Below are 14,739 nucleotides of genomic sequence, written 5' to 3' on the forward strand. Positions count from 1 at the left end.
ACACAAGATGCCTTTTTATTTCATTGGCAAGTTTTTAAATACAGAACATGGTTAAAGGTATTTTTATCTTTTTTTCTTTTCCACTTAGTCGAGAGCCTCGGCTCTCTTGTCATCCCTTCAAGAGTTATTGCACCTTCTTTTTGTTACAACTAGTAGTTTCAAGAAGCGCTCCTGTTCCAAGGTCTTGTAATATGCCTCTCTGTGTTTGTTCCGACTGTACAATGGAGCCGGCCCCGCGGCGACCTCTGAAACCTACCGTATCCGGCTCGATGGATTCCTCTCCCCGTCTCACCCGTTTTATGGGCCGCTAAACAAAAACAAGGATTTTAATCTTTTTGTTGTTTAATGTTCTTGTCTCGGCGGTAAAGGGACCTTTTATTTAAAACTTTTTTATTAACAATAAAACACACGAGCGAGCTTGAAATGATCAACACAGTAATAACAATCTGAAAGACCACAAGACCACAAGTCTGATCCTGGTTTTATCATTGTTTTTTTTAATAATTTGTGTGTGCGGGGGGTTATATACAGTATATTACATTGGCTATGTTAATGATATTCTTGTCTGTGCTGTGGCTGACGTATTGTTTTTTTTTAATGCAGGGAGAGATAAGAGTGACGGGTTTCAATCAGGAGGTGGACAAGTTCTACAGCCTTGTCGAGCCTGGCAAGGTAAGACCTACCACCTGATGATGACCTACCACCTGATAATGACACCTGATAATGACCTACCACCTGATAATGACACCTGATAATGACCTACCACCTGATAATGACACCTGATAATGACCTACCACCTGATAATGACACCTGATGATGACCTACCACCTGATGATGACCTACCACCTGATGATGACCTACCACCTGATGATGACCTACCACCTGATAATGACCTACCACCTGATAATGACCTACCACCTGATAATGACCTACCACCTGATGATGACCTACCACCTGATGATGACCTACCACCTGATGATGACCTACCACCTGATGATGACCTACCACCTGATAATGACCTACCACCTGATAATGACCTACCACCTGATAATGACCTACCACCTGATAATGATCTACCACCTGATGATGACCTACCACCTGATGATGACCTACCACCTGATGATGACCTACCACCTGATGATGACCTACCACCTGATGATGACCTACCACCTGATAATGACCTACCATCTGATGATGACCTACCACCTGATGATGACCTACCACCTGATGATGACCTACCACCTGATAATGACCTACCACCTGATAATGACCTACCACCTGATAATGACCTACCACCTGATAATGACCTACCACCTGATAATGACCTACCACCTGATAATGACACCTGATAATGACCTACCACCTGATAATGACCTACAGCCTGATAATGACCTACCACCTGATAATGACCTACCACCTGATAATGACACCTGATAATGACCTACCACCTGATAATGACCTACAGCCTTCTTTCCCCCCTGCTAAGTCACTTTCCGCGTGCCGTCTTCCACATATCGTGACCACTGACTGTTCTATTAAACAACTGTTACAGCAAACACTTTTAACAATACGTCTTTATTGCCCCCGCGGACGGAATGCGCCGCTCTGCTGCAGCGACACAATAAGAAGCTTACGATCATCCGGCCCGGCGTTGTTGTTGATCTCCCGGGCCGCGTCGAGTGGCATCTTATTAGCGCTGTTCAGTCAGGTGAAATGTTCCCCCACGGATCAGTGTTTCAACACGTCGCTCATCTCTCCCAAGGTGTTCTACATCTCCAAGGGCAACCTGAAGATCGCCAACAAGCAGTACACGTCCGTGAAGAACGACTACGAGATGACGCTCAGCGGGGATTCCAGCATCATCCCCTGTGAGGACGGCAACGAAGTCCCCATGTTGCAGTGCGACTTCGTGTCCATCAGCGACCTGGAGACCCGGGAGAAAGACGCCAACGTGGGTGAGTACAAGCAGGGGGGGGGTCGAAGGACACAGTCATGTGTGTGAGTAAAAGGGGGAGTAGTTGGGGGGGGGGGGGGCGCGCAAGGACTCCGTCATGGGTGAGTAAAAGGGGGAGGAGGGGGGCGGGACAAGAATGCCGTCGTGGGTGAGTAAAAGGGGGAGGGGGGGGGGCAAGAACGCCGTCGTGGGTGAGTAAAAGGGGGAGGGGAGGGGGGCAAGAACGCCGTCGTGGGTGAGTAAAAGGGGGAGGGGGGCAAGAACGCCGTTGTGGGTGAGTAAAAGGGGGAGGGGGGGCAAGAATGCCGTCGTGGGTGAGTAAAAGGGGGAGGGGGGGGGGCAAGAGCGCCGTCGTGGGTGAGTAAAAAGGGGGGGGGGGCAAGAACGCCGTCGTGGGTGAGTAAAAGGGGGAGGGGGGGGGCAAGAATGCCGTCGTGGGTGAGTGAAAGGGGGAGGGGGGGGGGGGCAAGAATGCCGTCGTGGGTGAGTAAAAGGGGGAGGACTAATAAACCAAAATGAATAACGGGACTCGGGGATAATAATAAGCTATCGTGGACGCGGGGTGGAGCATGTGTATAACTCCATCAGCGACCTGGAGGCCCGGGACAAGGGCGCCTTGGTGGGTGAGTAAAAGGGGGAGGCGGGGCGGCACGTCGGACTGATAAACCCAAATTAATAACGGGACTCGGGGATAATAATAATAATAAGCTATCACGGACGCGGGGTGGAGCATGTATAAGGAAGTGCGAGACAGATGCGCTTGGGAGGTCGAGCTAATTATACGAGCGGGGGAGATAAAAGTGGTATTAATAACACTGATGACAGTAATGGCCCGCGGCGCGGATTGACTCTGGGCCCTATGGCGGAGGCGAGGAGGCACCAGGTGAAATGAAGAGGTAATAATGAGGCCGGCTCGTAATTATGCTAATAGCGACTGTGTGGCTTTTGTAGCGGCGTCGTTGCTCTTCGGGACCAGCAGGTGACAGCCGCGGCGGTGGAAGTCTTCTTAATCATACTTACGTGAGTTATTACAACGGAGCCTGGATGAGAGGCGGGGAGGCGGGGGGGTTAAGATGGCTCGGAGTGTAGACGTAACGGTAACGTCACTTGATTTGACTCATTAGTCCCGTCCCCCCCTCCCCCGAAGACTAAAAGGCTCTGCCTCGTTTTGAACCCGACGGCGGCGGGGGTTAACAAGGCGGCGTTCGATTGGGATAAAGTGTGACGTGTGGAAACCGACATCCGCCGACGACATTACGGATGCACCGCGCCCGGTGACCCCGGCGCCTAAGTTGAGATGAAAAATGAGTCGCTGATTTCCCCCGAGCCAATTTGTGTCGGGGGACGGGGACGACGACCACGGGACCCGGAGTGACCTTTGGGGGCGCCGGCTACACGATCAATATTTATGATATGTATATACGGGTGATGCGTGGTCGTCGTCGGAGAGTCGCGCCGTTCTCGGGTGAAAGCCGGGGGGGGGGGGGGGTGGTGGCCGACATCACTGATGATTCCTGTCTTCCTGTGCAGATGTGATCGGAGTGTGCAAGAGTGTGGAGGAGGTGACCCGCCTCATCACCAAGGCCAAGAAGGAGGTGTCCAAGAGGACGTTCAACCTGATGGACATGTCTGGGAAGCTGGTGTCTGTGACGCTGTGGGCAGAGGAGGTGAGGACCCGGGGGGACATGTGGGGACGGAGGCAGGGAGGTGGTGTCTCTGAACCGGGGACATGTGGGGACGGAGACGGAGGCAGGGAGGTGGTGTCTGAACCGGGGACATGTGGGGACGGAGACAGAGGCAGGGAGGTGGTGTCTGAACCGGGGACATGTGGGGGACGGAGACGGAGGCAGGGAGGTGGTGTCTGAACCGGGGACATGTGGGGGACGGAGACGGAGGCAGGGAGGTGGTGTCTGAACCGGGGACATGTGGGGACGGAGACGGAGGCAGGGAGGTGGTGTCTGAACCGTCGGTCTTGCTCAATCTGAAATGTGTTTTGGGATTTTGTTCTATCTTTGGCAATTATCCCCTTTTCTCCCAAGTACAGGAAGCTCTGAGAATTTCAAAATCTTTGGAGAACTCATTTTTAGAATGCTGAATACTGAGGACACGTCAATAATACCACCTTTTCACTGCCCATAGCCATTCTGAGTATGTGACTGTAGGTATCGACCAATGGCAAGATCCCATCCATTACATTTACTGAACAGCATGAGATCCCATCCATTACATTTACTGAACAATATGAGATCCCATCCATTACATTTACTCAACAGTATGAGATCCCATCCATTACATTTACTAAACTGTATGAGATCCCATCCATTACATTTACTAAACTGTATGAGATCCCATCCATTACATTTACTGAACAGTATGAGATCCCATCCATTACATTTACTAAACAGCACGAGATCCCATCCATTAGCCTTACTAAACGGTATGTACCGGTACTCAGTACGGGGGGGTCAGTGGACAAAGATGACATGAGATATATAATCCATTATTATCATCTTGATCAGAAATGCAGAAGAGCATCGGGTGCCTTTGACTTTGTCTCGTGTTCCTTCCCGCACGTCTCTCACCGTCGGCTCTTTTAGTATTTCAGCCTCGTATATATTATCGAGTGGCCCGGTGACAGATATCGGCATCGGCCATCGCCACGTCGTCCTCCCCGTTAATAATACACACCGGCCGTCGTTATCGCCGGCAGCCATCGACCGGGAAAGACAGGGCAGCGCGTTCGTTCCGCCACGCGGCGTGTGTTATTTGCAGAGAGCCGAGTTGGAACGTCGTCCTGACGGGAGGCGAGCGGGCGGGCAGGCAGGGGCTGTACATCTCCTCCATTTCCCCTCATAATTGAAAAGGTGTTGTTGTGCGTGCCTGCCTGCCTGCCTGCCTGCCTGTGTTTGGAAATGGCTGTTCAGCAGTTTGAAGTGGGGAAGAGATTTAACAGTGTGTGCCGCTGTGTTTAATGGAAGCTGATGTGGTTGAAGTCACTGAGTAAATAGCCCTGTCTCCCAGTGATGAGGGAACTGCACTCTCTCCGCTAGTTGATTTTACCTGTGGCTCCTCCGAGCGGAATGTGTTTTAGTTTTCCCCACTTACAACAAGCACAGTGTTCCTGCCTCTGTTTGCTCGGCAGATAACCCTTATCCCGGGGCGACCCTCTCTCGCGACGTGTCATCTAAAAAGAGCACTTGCTTTCCCAAGCACGAAGGAGTCAGGGAGCTGTTTTTCCTGGGAAGCTGGCGCTGGGAAGACCCTGGCGTTGTTTTCGCCCCCCCACCCCCCTCGCTCACGTTTGTCAGTGTTTTATAGTTGGCAAAAATTTAGGCTGAAGTTGTGACAAACTAGGCATACAAAACATGCTACTAACCAAAAAATTATATATACAGTATGTGTAATAATTTTTGAAACATATTCTTTAAAACGCATAAAAGCAACAAAGAGATTTTTTTTTTTTTATCTACTTTTTCTCCCCATTTCTATTTTTCTCCCTTCCCTAATTTCGTATCGTCCAATTCTACCCTCCCCTGTCTCGAACGTTGTTAGACCATGCCTCCCACAAGCCGGCTGCAATGAGGACGAAGCCTTGCATCACGTGTCCCCTCCGGTACTCGAGGAGGCAGCCGTCTCATCTTTTCACCTGTACAGCGCGATCTCTCAGCGGCGAGGGTCTGCGTGGGAGGGACACGCCGCCCTCGTCTCTTCCTGATTCTACTGCGCAGGTGCACCAACCGACCTGTAGGAGTCGCTCGAACCCAGCATATCCTGCCTTAGTGGCGAGCGCCTTGCCCACTGCGCCACCTAGCCGCGCAACAAAGATCTTGAGATTAAATATCGGCTTCAACCGATGTAGCGGAGCTCCTCTCGCTCAGTGTCGCCGCCCTGGTGGCCTGGGCGTGGACATTTTCATTCCTGTTTTTGGGTTCCAGATGAGAGGTAGGAGTTGGAAAACACAACGGTTCCATAGCCTGAAGTCTTACACCCCTTCCTGACAGGCAGCGACGCGAGCGAGCGTGATTGCGAAAATGATTCAAATGTATTCGTTTCAATCAGACTATCCTGACCTGCCGCGAGCGACAGCGAACTGAGCGGCGATGTCGTTCACCCCTCAAATATTCGCTTGCTGTGTCTCTAGTTGAGCGATTACGCGGCAGAGTCCCGCCCCTAAACACTTTTTATTGGTCGAGAATCGCAGGCTGCTTTTCCCCTGTGCTTCCAGGTAACACACACACAGACACACTCGGACAAGCGCCGCGTCATATCAGGACAGTGTCGCGCGCGATTTCGTCTCCAGTTCGCTCGCCTGTCAGGAACCGGTGTAAGTCGTACAGTCCAAAGTTTCAAAAAATCCCATGGAAAATGAGTTTTGTAGAAAGGAAATGTGTGTACCGGTAATACCGCGCACGGGTGGGCATGGCGGCCCGTATGAGGGCTGCTGGATGTTATGTGGTTAAAGATGTTTTGACTAACCGGCTTGTTCCGCTGGAACGTAGCTAACAAAGACCAATGAAAATGAGAAAAAAATAATTATATATATTTTTTTTATATAATAAACACGTCTCTTCTATTTCTGTCCCCTTGCAGGCGGAGAACTTTGATGGTTCCTCGCAGCCCATCGTGGCCATCAAGGCAGCCAAGCTGTCAGACTTCGGAGGCAGGTCCCTCAACGTGTCGTTCAGCAGCACTTTGATGATCAACCCAGACATCCCGGAGGCTTACAAGCTCAGGGGATGGTAAGTGAGCCCGGCCCGGGGCTTCGCCGATAATCTCTGTGCCAGAATAAGGCCGGCGTGTTCCGACACTGTTCGCGTTTTGACAGTCTGCCGCTACGCCAGGTGTATAACATGCTTCTTACATAACGGGGGAGAAGGGAATGGATTTTATGAGCAAGAAATTGGATTTGAAGAGACTGGAAGCTCACCTTGTGATATGCAGTAGGGCTGTCAAAATGATTATTCTATATTCGCTAAATATTCGAATATTATATTGTATATTACATAGTATATAATAAACCGAGTTAAACATGTGAAGACGGAGGTATGAAGGGTAGAAAAACATTAGATTTAACTGACCTTCTGTGAGAGCTACAAGTTGTTTTGAATAAGGAAAGTAAGGTAAATACAGACGGGTGTGGATGGATATATGTGGTGAGAATAAATATATATATATGGCATATACAGCGTTTGTACATGCTATCATACAGAGCTATGGTTTATATGCAGGTCACTGTATAAGTAAGTATATAGAGGGGGGTTATATGCAGGTATTCAGACAAATTTATGTCTCACGCTGCATCTCTACACGCACCGCAGCTCCCCTTCTTACATCTCTGACACACTTGTTTCTTTGACATTCTTTCTCATACTAGCACACACAAGTTGCATTTTGTCACGCACAATCTAGGAATAAGGCATTATGCAGTGGGGTCTAACCGATATATCGGTCCAATATTAGCCGTTTCTTTAAAATATCTATCAGCCACTGTCAAAATGTTAATATTGCAATCGATACCATTGTTGGTGGACACCATCAGGACACCATCAGTCTCAGTTTTAATGCTAGAGTGAAAATAATTGTATAGAACCTGGAGATGACAAGGACTCTTAACTATTTCAAGCTGGCTTTACCAGAAAAAAGGGACTAAACTGTGCTCTAAAATGAACCAAATATTTTGACTGGAACATATTTTATACATTTTACATGTTTTATATCCAAAGGTTAGCAATAATTGGGCATGCCGAATTTATACTAACTCCCATGTTTATTTAAACTAGAAACAAAAACAGATTAATCTGGGTGGCACAGTGGTTAGCACTGCTGCCTCGCAGCAAGAAAGTCCTGGTTTCGAACCCCAGCAGGGGGCCTTTCTGTGTGGAGTTTGCATGTTCTCCCTGTGTTCGTGTGGGTTTCCTCCAGGTACATGCATGGTAGGAAGGGACTTCAGATGAAAACTAGCTCATTAGTGAATTCTGGCACATTTACATTGATGTTGAAACTGAAGATGTTGATTAATGTGCACTGTCCCTGGGTAAAACATTTATAAATAACTTCTCAAAGATCTGGTGAACGGGAGAAAGATGTTCTTCCAAGTTTAGCGTTTTTTTTCTAAAAGCACATGATTTGAGACGATGGCTTGCGTGAGAATGCACTCTGTGTACTACTGTCGGCTTCCTTGATTTACTGATTATCTGTGTTGGTATTTGATATATTTTTGTTCATATATACAGTAGTTGTTTTATGTGCATGTTAGAATGCGTGGTGCGCTGCAGGTATCACAGCCAAACGGAGGCCTTCTGAGATGGCAGACACCCGCACAGTTGGAACAGGCATCTGCTCCTATCCCCTCAACCACTTTGCATTGGCTCCTTCTGCAACGGAATAAGTAAACAGTTATGACTCATACTTTCATCTTTTTTCTCTGGGTTCTCTTGCCAATTCCTTGTTCATCATCACCTACATCACGCTGCCCCCTAGTGCGAACCACGTCCAAAAATAACAAGCATGCATTGTTTTCCATAATAATGATTTCCGGGAAAAATACTAATTTGTTTCCAAATAGTTTTCCGCGTTAAAGCGAGACGTGTTGTCTGATTTTAAAGCGTGGACATTTTGAGGTGGCACAGGCTGGCACCGGAGGGAGTGATGTTCACATGGACTGAGGTGGGCGGCTATTGCTCCCACTTAACCTTCACTTCAGCTCTCTCCAGCGCGCTGATTGATCCGTCTGTCTGGCGGATCTACTGTCCCGCTTCAACCCGTCGGGGGGGCTGGGCTCCCTCTGTGACATGAAGGCAAAATGCCTCCGTTTTCAGACCCGGAGATGGAATTGATTTCCGCACACGGGGTGTTCCATTTATTCACCTCCCCGGTACCAACGAGCACCAGCACCAGCGCCAATAAAGATTCTGATTTATTTATTCGGCACGTTCCGTCGTGTGTCTTGAGAGTTCCACTTTGGTCCTTCTTAGGGTTGGGTACCAAACGCAGTACTTTTTAACTCATTGACTGCCACGCTGTTTTTCCATCTTTACCAGCGTTGTTGACCATTTTCACGATGTTTGCGGACCCATCGTATATTCTATATTATAGCTATGGAGACGATAGTATGGCTCATTTGACAGGGACTATTTATACTCCAACAGGGACAAAACAGTTTATTTCTACATACCTTCCTTTGTGCGCTATCCCACGCTAAAAATCGCCCCGTTTCACAATAATCTTAGTCTTGTTTCTCTGGAACGCGGGTTATGACGTGTTTTGTGCGCATAATGCACAAATCTCACGGCTGCTCGACTGAAACCTATATTATTTCCAAGTCGACGGTAAACACGACCATATAGATGTTTCTTCACAAAGTAATCAAGGGTGGGGGGGGTCGTTTTACGACGCTGCGATCATTACAAAAGCATGTTTTATGATTGGGATCGGTAAAATAGGCGTTACCTTTTGTCAGCAGGTACTCCACTCTCGCTCCAAGTGTCTTGGATCAGAACAGGATCTTCTTCATCTTCTCCAATAGTTCGCTCGCCATTGCATTGAAGGCTACTATTGTGCATCCGAGTGCTCGGGCCAGACTATACCACAGAGCCCAATAGGTTTCCTCATCGGCCGGTTTGACTATAGTAGTTTTATGATTTACCAGAAGTGTCCAATGTAGTCTTATCATCCATAATCCTCATCCATATCATCCGTTTATATATATATATAGTTCGCTCTAGGCGATCGCCATTGTCGAACGTTAGTTAGCTGTAATTTGCTCACTGCTGCTCGCTCCCTAGTGCTTTGAGTGCTCTCGCTGCGGCGTGTGGCGGCCCCCACACTGCATTACATCGGTACTACGGAGTACCTAGATTCACACTAGATCAATCGGTATCAAATTTCGGTACCTTTACATGTTTAGTATAAGAGTGTAATACACTAGACAATAGGGAGCCATTTCCACAAATATAGATATTACTGTCCCGGTCTCCTGGGTCTTTAGAAAGACCAGATGAGGTCAGATGAGTTTGATAGTAGTTTACTGAGGATGGCCAGATAATGTTGATATGTAAAACATTTAAAAACATAATCCATGCTCATGCAATTTATTTTTGTGTGGCGTGTTACAACAATGAATAACAACAATGTTCTAAATAAATAATTGAAATTCTTTGAGTTATGTACAGAAAAAAAGGTACTGTTACCGCATTCCAGGAACTGGTATCGGTTCAATTGTGAGCGGTACCCAACCCTACTAATAACGCTTCCAATTTATTTATCCTGTGTTCCGTCGAGTGTCTGAGAGTTCCACTTTGGTCCTCCTGCCTTAGAGAGAAGTCGTGTGTAATTATTTTGAGTGGATCACAAGACTGGATCTGCATAACGAGGGCAGTGAGGTGTGTCTTCGCGGGTGGTGGTGGTGGTGGGGGGAGGGAGGGAGGGAGGCTCATATCTGCCACTTCACTGGACCACTTGGATGGTTTTCCTCTTGATCACCGTTTTATCTTTCGCTCTTTGCTGCTTGTCGAATTATCAGCTCACTGGCTCTTGCTGCCGTCCCCTTGTGTTCTTGCCCAGATTGTCATTAAATAAAAAAAAATTCACAGCAATCGCACCCTAATCAGCATTTCAGGTAATGGGCTGCTGCTGATATATTTGCATTGTAGGAGAAAATGTTTGACTTTTTCAAAGGACATTTTCTATAGTTTAGTGTGTGTGTGTGTGTGTATATATATATATACAACCTCAACCTTGCTATTCATTTAATTCATAAAAAAAAAAAAATCCCGTTGGGATCATTCCTGAGGCAGGCACAGTAAAAACGACATAAAAAAAGACAATCCCCTTTTCTTTCACGTTAAAAAGATTGATTCTGATTAGGGGGGGTGGGGGGGGCGGCTCAGGCATGACAGATGAGTCTGGTACCAAGACTTTTCTAATCTGGAGTTCTGTACCATGAAGTTGTCTCTTGTAAACGGCCCCAAGGGACCTTCCTGCTGCACAGAGAAGTGCCGGGAGAGAGAGAGATACTGCTGGCATTCTGCTCTGTGGCCATGCAGGCGTGTTAGTGGTGGTGGTCTCACCAGGGAGAGAGATACTGCTAGCATTCTGCTCTGTGGCCATGCAGGCGTGTTAGTGGTGGTGGTCTCACCAGGGAGAGGGATACTGCTGGCATTCTGCTCTGTGGCCATGCAGGTGTGTTAGTGGTGGTGGTCTCACCAGGGAGAGAGATACTGCTAGCATTCTGCTCTGTGGCCATGCAGGCGTGTTAGTGGTGGTCTCACCAGGGAGAGAGATACTGCTAGCATTCTGCTCTGTGGCCATGCAGGTGTGTTAGTGGTGGTGGTCTCACCAGGGAGAGAGATACTGCTAGCATTCTGCTTTGTGGCCATGCAGGCGTGTTAGTGGTGGTGGTCTCACCAGGGAGAGAGATACTGCTAGCATTCTGCTCTGTGGCCATGCAGGTGTGTTAGTGGTGGTGGTCTCACCAGGGAGAGAGATACTGCTAGCATTCTGCTTTGTGGCCATGCAGGCGTGTTAGTGGTGGTGGTCTCACCAGGGAGAGAGATACGGCTGGCATTCTGCTCTGTGGCCATGCAGGCGTGTTAGTGGTGGTGGTCTCACCAGGGAGAGGGATACTGCTGGCATTCTGCTCTGTGGCCATGCAGGCGTGTTAGTGGTGGTCTCACCAGGGAGAGGGATACGGCTAGCATTCTGCTCTGTGGCCAACGGTGTTAGTGGTGGTGGTGTTAGTGGTCTCACCAGGGAGAGAGATACTGCTAGCATTCTGCTCTGTGGCCATGCAGGCGTGTTAGTGGTGGTGGTCTCACCAGGGAGAGAGATACTGCTGGCATTCTGCTCTGTGGCCATGCAGGCGTGGTGGTGGTGGTCTCACCAGGGAGAGAGATACTGCTAGCATTCTGCTCTGTGGCCATGCAGGTGTGGTGGTGGTCTCACCAGGGAGAGAGATACTGCTAGCATTCTGCTCTGTGGCCATGCAGGCGTGTTAGTGGTGGTGGTGGTCTCACCAGGGAGAGAGATACTGCTAGCATTCTGCTCTGTGGCCATGCAGGCGTGTTAGTGGTGGTGGTCTCACCAGGGAGAGAGATACTGCTAGCATTCTGCTCTGTGGCCATGCAGGCGTGTTAGTGGTGGTGGTCTCACCCGGGAGAGAGATACTGCTAGCATTCTGCTCTGTGGCCATGCAGGTGTGGTGGTGGTGGTCTCACCAGGGAGAGAGATACTGCTAGCATTCTGCTCTGTGGCCATTAGGGGTGGTGGTGGTCTCACCAGGGAGAGAGATACTGCTAGCATTCTGCTCTGTGGCCATGCAGGCGTGTTAGTGGTGGTGGTGTTAGTGGTCTCACCAGGGAGAGAGATACTGCTAGCATTCTGCTCAGTGGCCATGCAGGCGTGTTAGTGGTGGTCTCACCAGGGAGAGAGATACTGCTGGCATTCTGCTCAGTGGCCATGCAGGTGTGGTGGTGGTCTCACCAGGGAGAGAGATACTGCTAGCATTCTGCTCTGTGGCCATGCAGGGGTGGTGGTCTCACCAGGGTACGAGTCCTGCCAGTAGACAAGAGCTCTAGCATTGGCTGCCCGGTAGTAATATTGAAAGATATCTGTAGATTTGCACACAGGTGGTTGTTTTGAAATACGGTGCGTTTTGTATCCCCTAAATAAGTCATGATGACAGAATCAAGGGTCTTTTTAAAGAATGCTTTTGTTTCGTAGAGGGACCATTTTCACTGCATTAGAGAGTTGCAGTGCCCGCACTTAGAGTTCCACACCCAGATGACCCAGTGAAGGCTAGGTGTTTGTTTACCCGCCATGCCGTTATATATAACGAGCGCTGAATCGCTAGGTTTCCACCTCTCCGCTCCGGCGCGGGCATTTCTCGCTCCCCAGCCTCTCTCTGCTGTTTAGCAGCTGCCGCTCCCCTCCGGTCACTCCTCCCCACTCGGGCGGCCAGAGATAACGATCCTCGTAGCATCGCCCCTCTTGTTTATCTGGTGCAGGGCGCCGGCTCGGCCATGCGGGTCCTCCCTGGCTTCCGCAGGTTCACAGGCACCGACCAATTAATAGTTCACAGGTCGCTAGTGATGCACGATATATCGGCCGCCGATATAATATCGGCCGATATGGCAGTTTTTTTTGTTACACATCGGTATCGGTCCGATATCAAGATAGGGCCGAAATTTTAAAAATAAATAATTATTTGTAATTTTTTTTTTTTTTTTTTTTTTTTTAAACATGTTTTGGCCTTAAATAGTTTCAAAATATCAGTTATTTCTGAAAATAAGTAAAAAAATAAATAATATAATAAAAAGCATTTTTGGAAAATAGCTCTTTATTTGATTATCATAAAAAAGTTGTTTCTATACAGAGATATCGACATCGGTAAATATCGGTATCGGCCAGAACAGCAATATTAATATCGGTTATCTGTATCGGCCACAATTTTCACATCGGTGCATCACTACAGGTCGCAGATCATGGGGGGGAGGCCCACACTTCAGCCATTAGTCTCCCTCGGTCCGACCGCGAGGGATATGACCACGCCACCGCGTCTGCCCCCGCCCCTCCCAAGCACGACTGATTTAGCCAGCCACATGCTGTCTGAAAGGATGGAGGAAATTACCTACTTAAGTTAGTTGTCTGCCGTGTTGCAGGCAATATACAATCGCTTGAAAAGCCCTGAGTGAGAGTGGACGGTTTGATTGCTCGAGTAGGGGTTGATGAGTTCATGATGTATTCTGAGTGTCCTATGCTCATCAGCTTGGGTCTCGAGATGGCGGCGGTCTTCTCTTAATCACCCCCCCCCCCCCAAATACACTGTGCAATTATGGGCGTCTTTAGCCCCGTCCCCCACACAGCATTTCCCCCCGTCACGGATAACATCTTTCACCGCGTGGAACAGTGGCCGGCTGGCTGGCTCTGGGCCCTCGTGGGTTAACGGTGGTCACAGGCCATTATGTGCCGTACTTGGCTCCGGTAGAATTTTGGCTAGTTTCCGAAGTTTCGGGAGCGGGTGCTATATTACGGTAAATGGTGCATTTATATAGCAGCTTTTATCCAAAGTGCTTTTTTTTTTTGAGTTTGTTCCACACATTCACACACCGATGGCGGAGGGAACCATGCAAGGTGCCAACCTGTTCATTGGGAGCAATTGGGGGTTAAGTGTCTTGCTCAAGGACACATTACCAGATTACCAGACGACTGCTCTACCTCCCCGAGCCACTGTCGCCCCTATACGACTGCTACGAGGCTCTCCCGGTGGGATACGAGGCTATATCCCAAATAAGGAACACAGAAGGCGGTGTGCACTGCATGCTTGGCAGGGAGAGAAGAAGAATGTAAACATTATGTTAAACTGTAAAAGAAAGTGAGTGCAGCCCGACTGGAGAATGATAACGTGTAGGAGACTTGAGTCATTTTATGGCGTGAGAATGAAAGCCGTTTCGTGTGTCGTCTGGGACATAAATTGTTTATATTGTGTTACCCTACTGTCGGGTCTGGGGAGGGTGTGTAGACGACCATATGCCTCCTCCTGATCGTGGAGTCACCAGCTGCTTCTTTGTACCTGACAGCTAGGAGTTTCCACTGGGTGGGAGAGCGTAGCGCCCGGACCCCCTCCCTGCTGAGCAGGCGTCCTGGGCGACCAGTAGGAGTCGCTATTGTAACGACCAGGACTCACTGGCTTCCCACCCGCGAACCCTGGCGAATGACCAAGCCGCAGGTACCACTGATGGGGAATTGACCCCGGGTCTCTGCGGTGGTAGGCGAGTGCTTAGACTACA

The 14,739-nt window shown here is 48.9% G+C and overlaps 1 protein-coding gene across 4 annotated transcripts in view; it reads left to right on the forward strand.

Moving 5' to 3' along the window:
* Window positions 1-14,739, forward strand: part of rpa1 (replication protein A1) — a 71,486-nt gene that overhangs the window by 26,084 nt on the left and 30,663 nt on the right. For all 4 annotated transcript variants that reach the window (XM_084312310.1, XM_084312312.1, XM_084312311.1 and 1 more), the window contains exons 9-12: window positions 604-672; window positions 1,763-1,955; window positions 3,485-3,621; window positions 6,545-6,693. In XM_084312310.1, coding sequence (XP_084168436.1) covers window positions 604-672; window positions 1,763-1,955; window positions 3,485-3,621; window positions 6,545-6,693 — 548 coding nt within the window. The remainder of the gene's footprint in view (window positions 1-603; window positions 673-1,762; window positions 1,956-3,484; window positions 3,622-6,544; window positions 6,694-14,739) is intronic.

Source organism: Notolepis coatsorum (genome assembly GCF_963971535.1).
Source record: "Notolepis coatsorum genome assembly, chromosome: 1".
NCBI classification, from domain to species: domain Eukaryota; kingdom Metazoa; phylum Chordata; class Actinopteri; order Aulopiformes; family Paralepididae; genus Notolepis; species Notolepis coatsorum.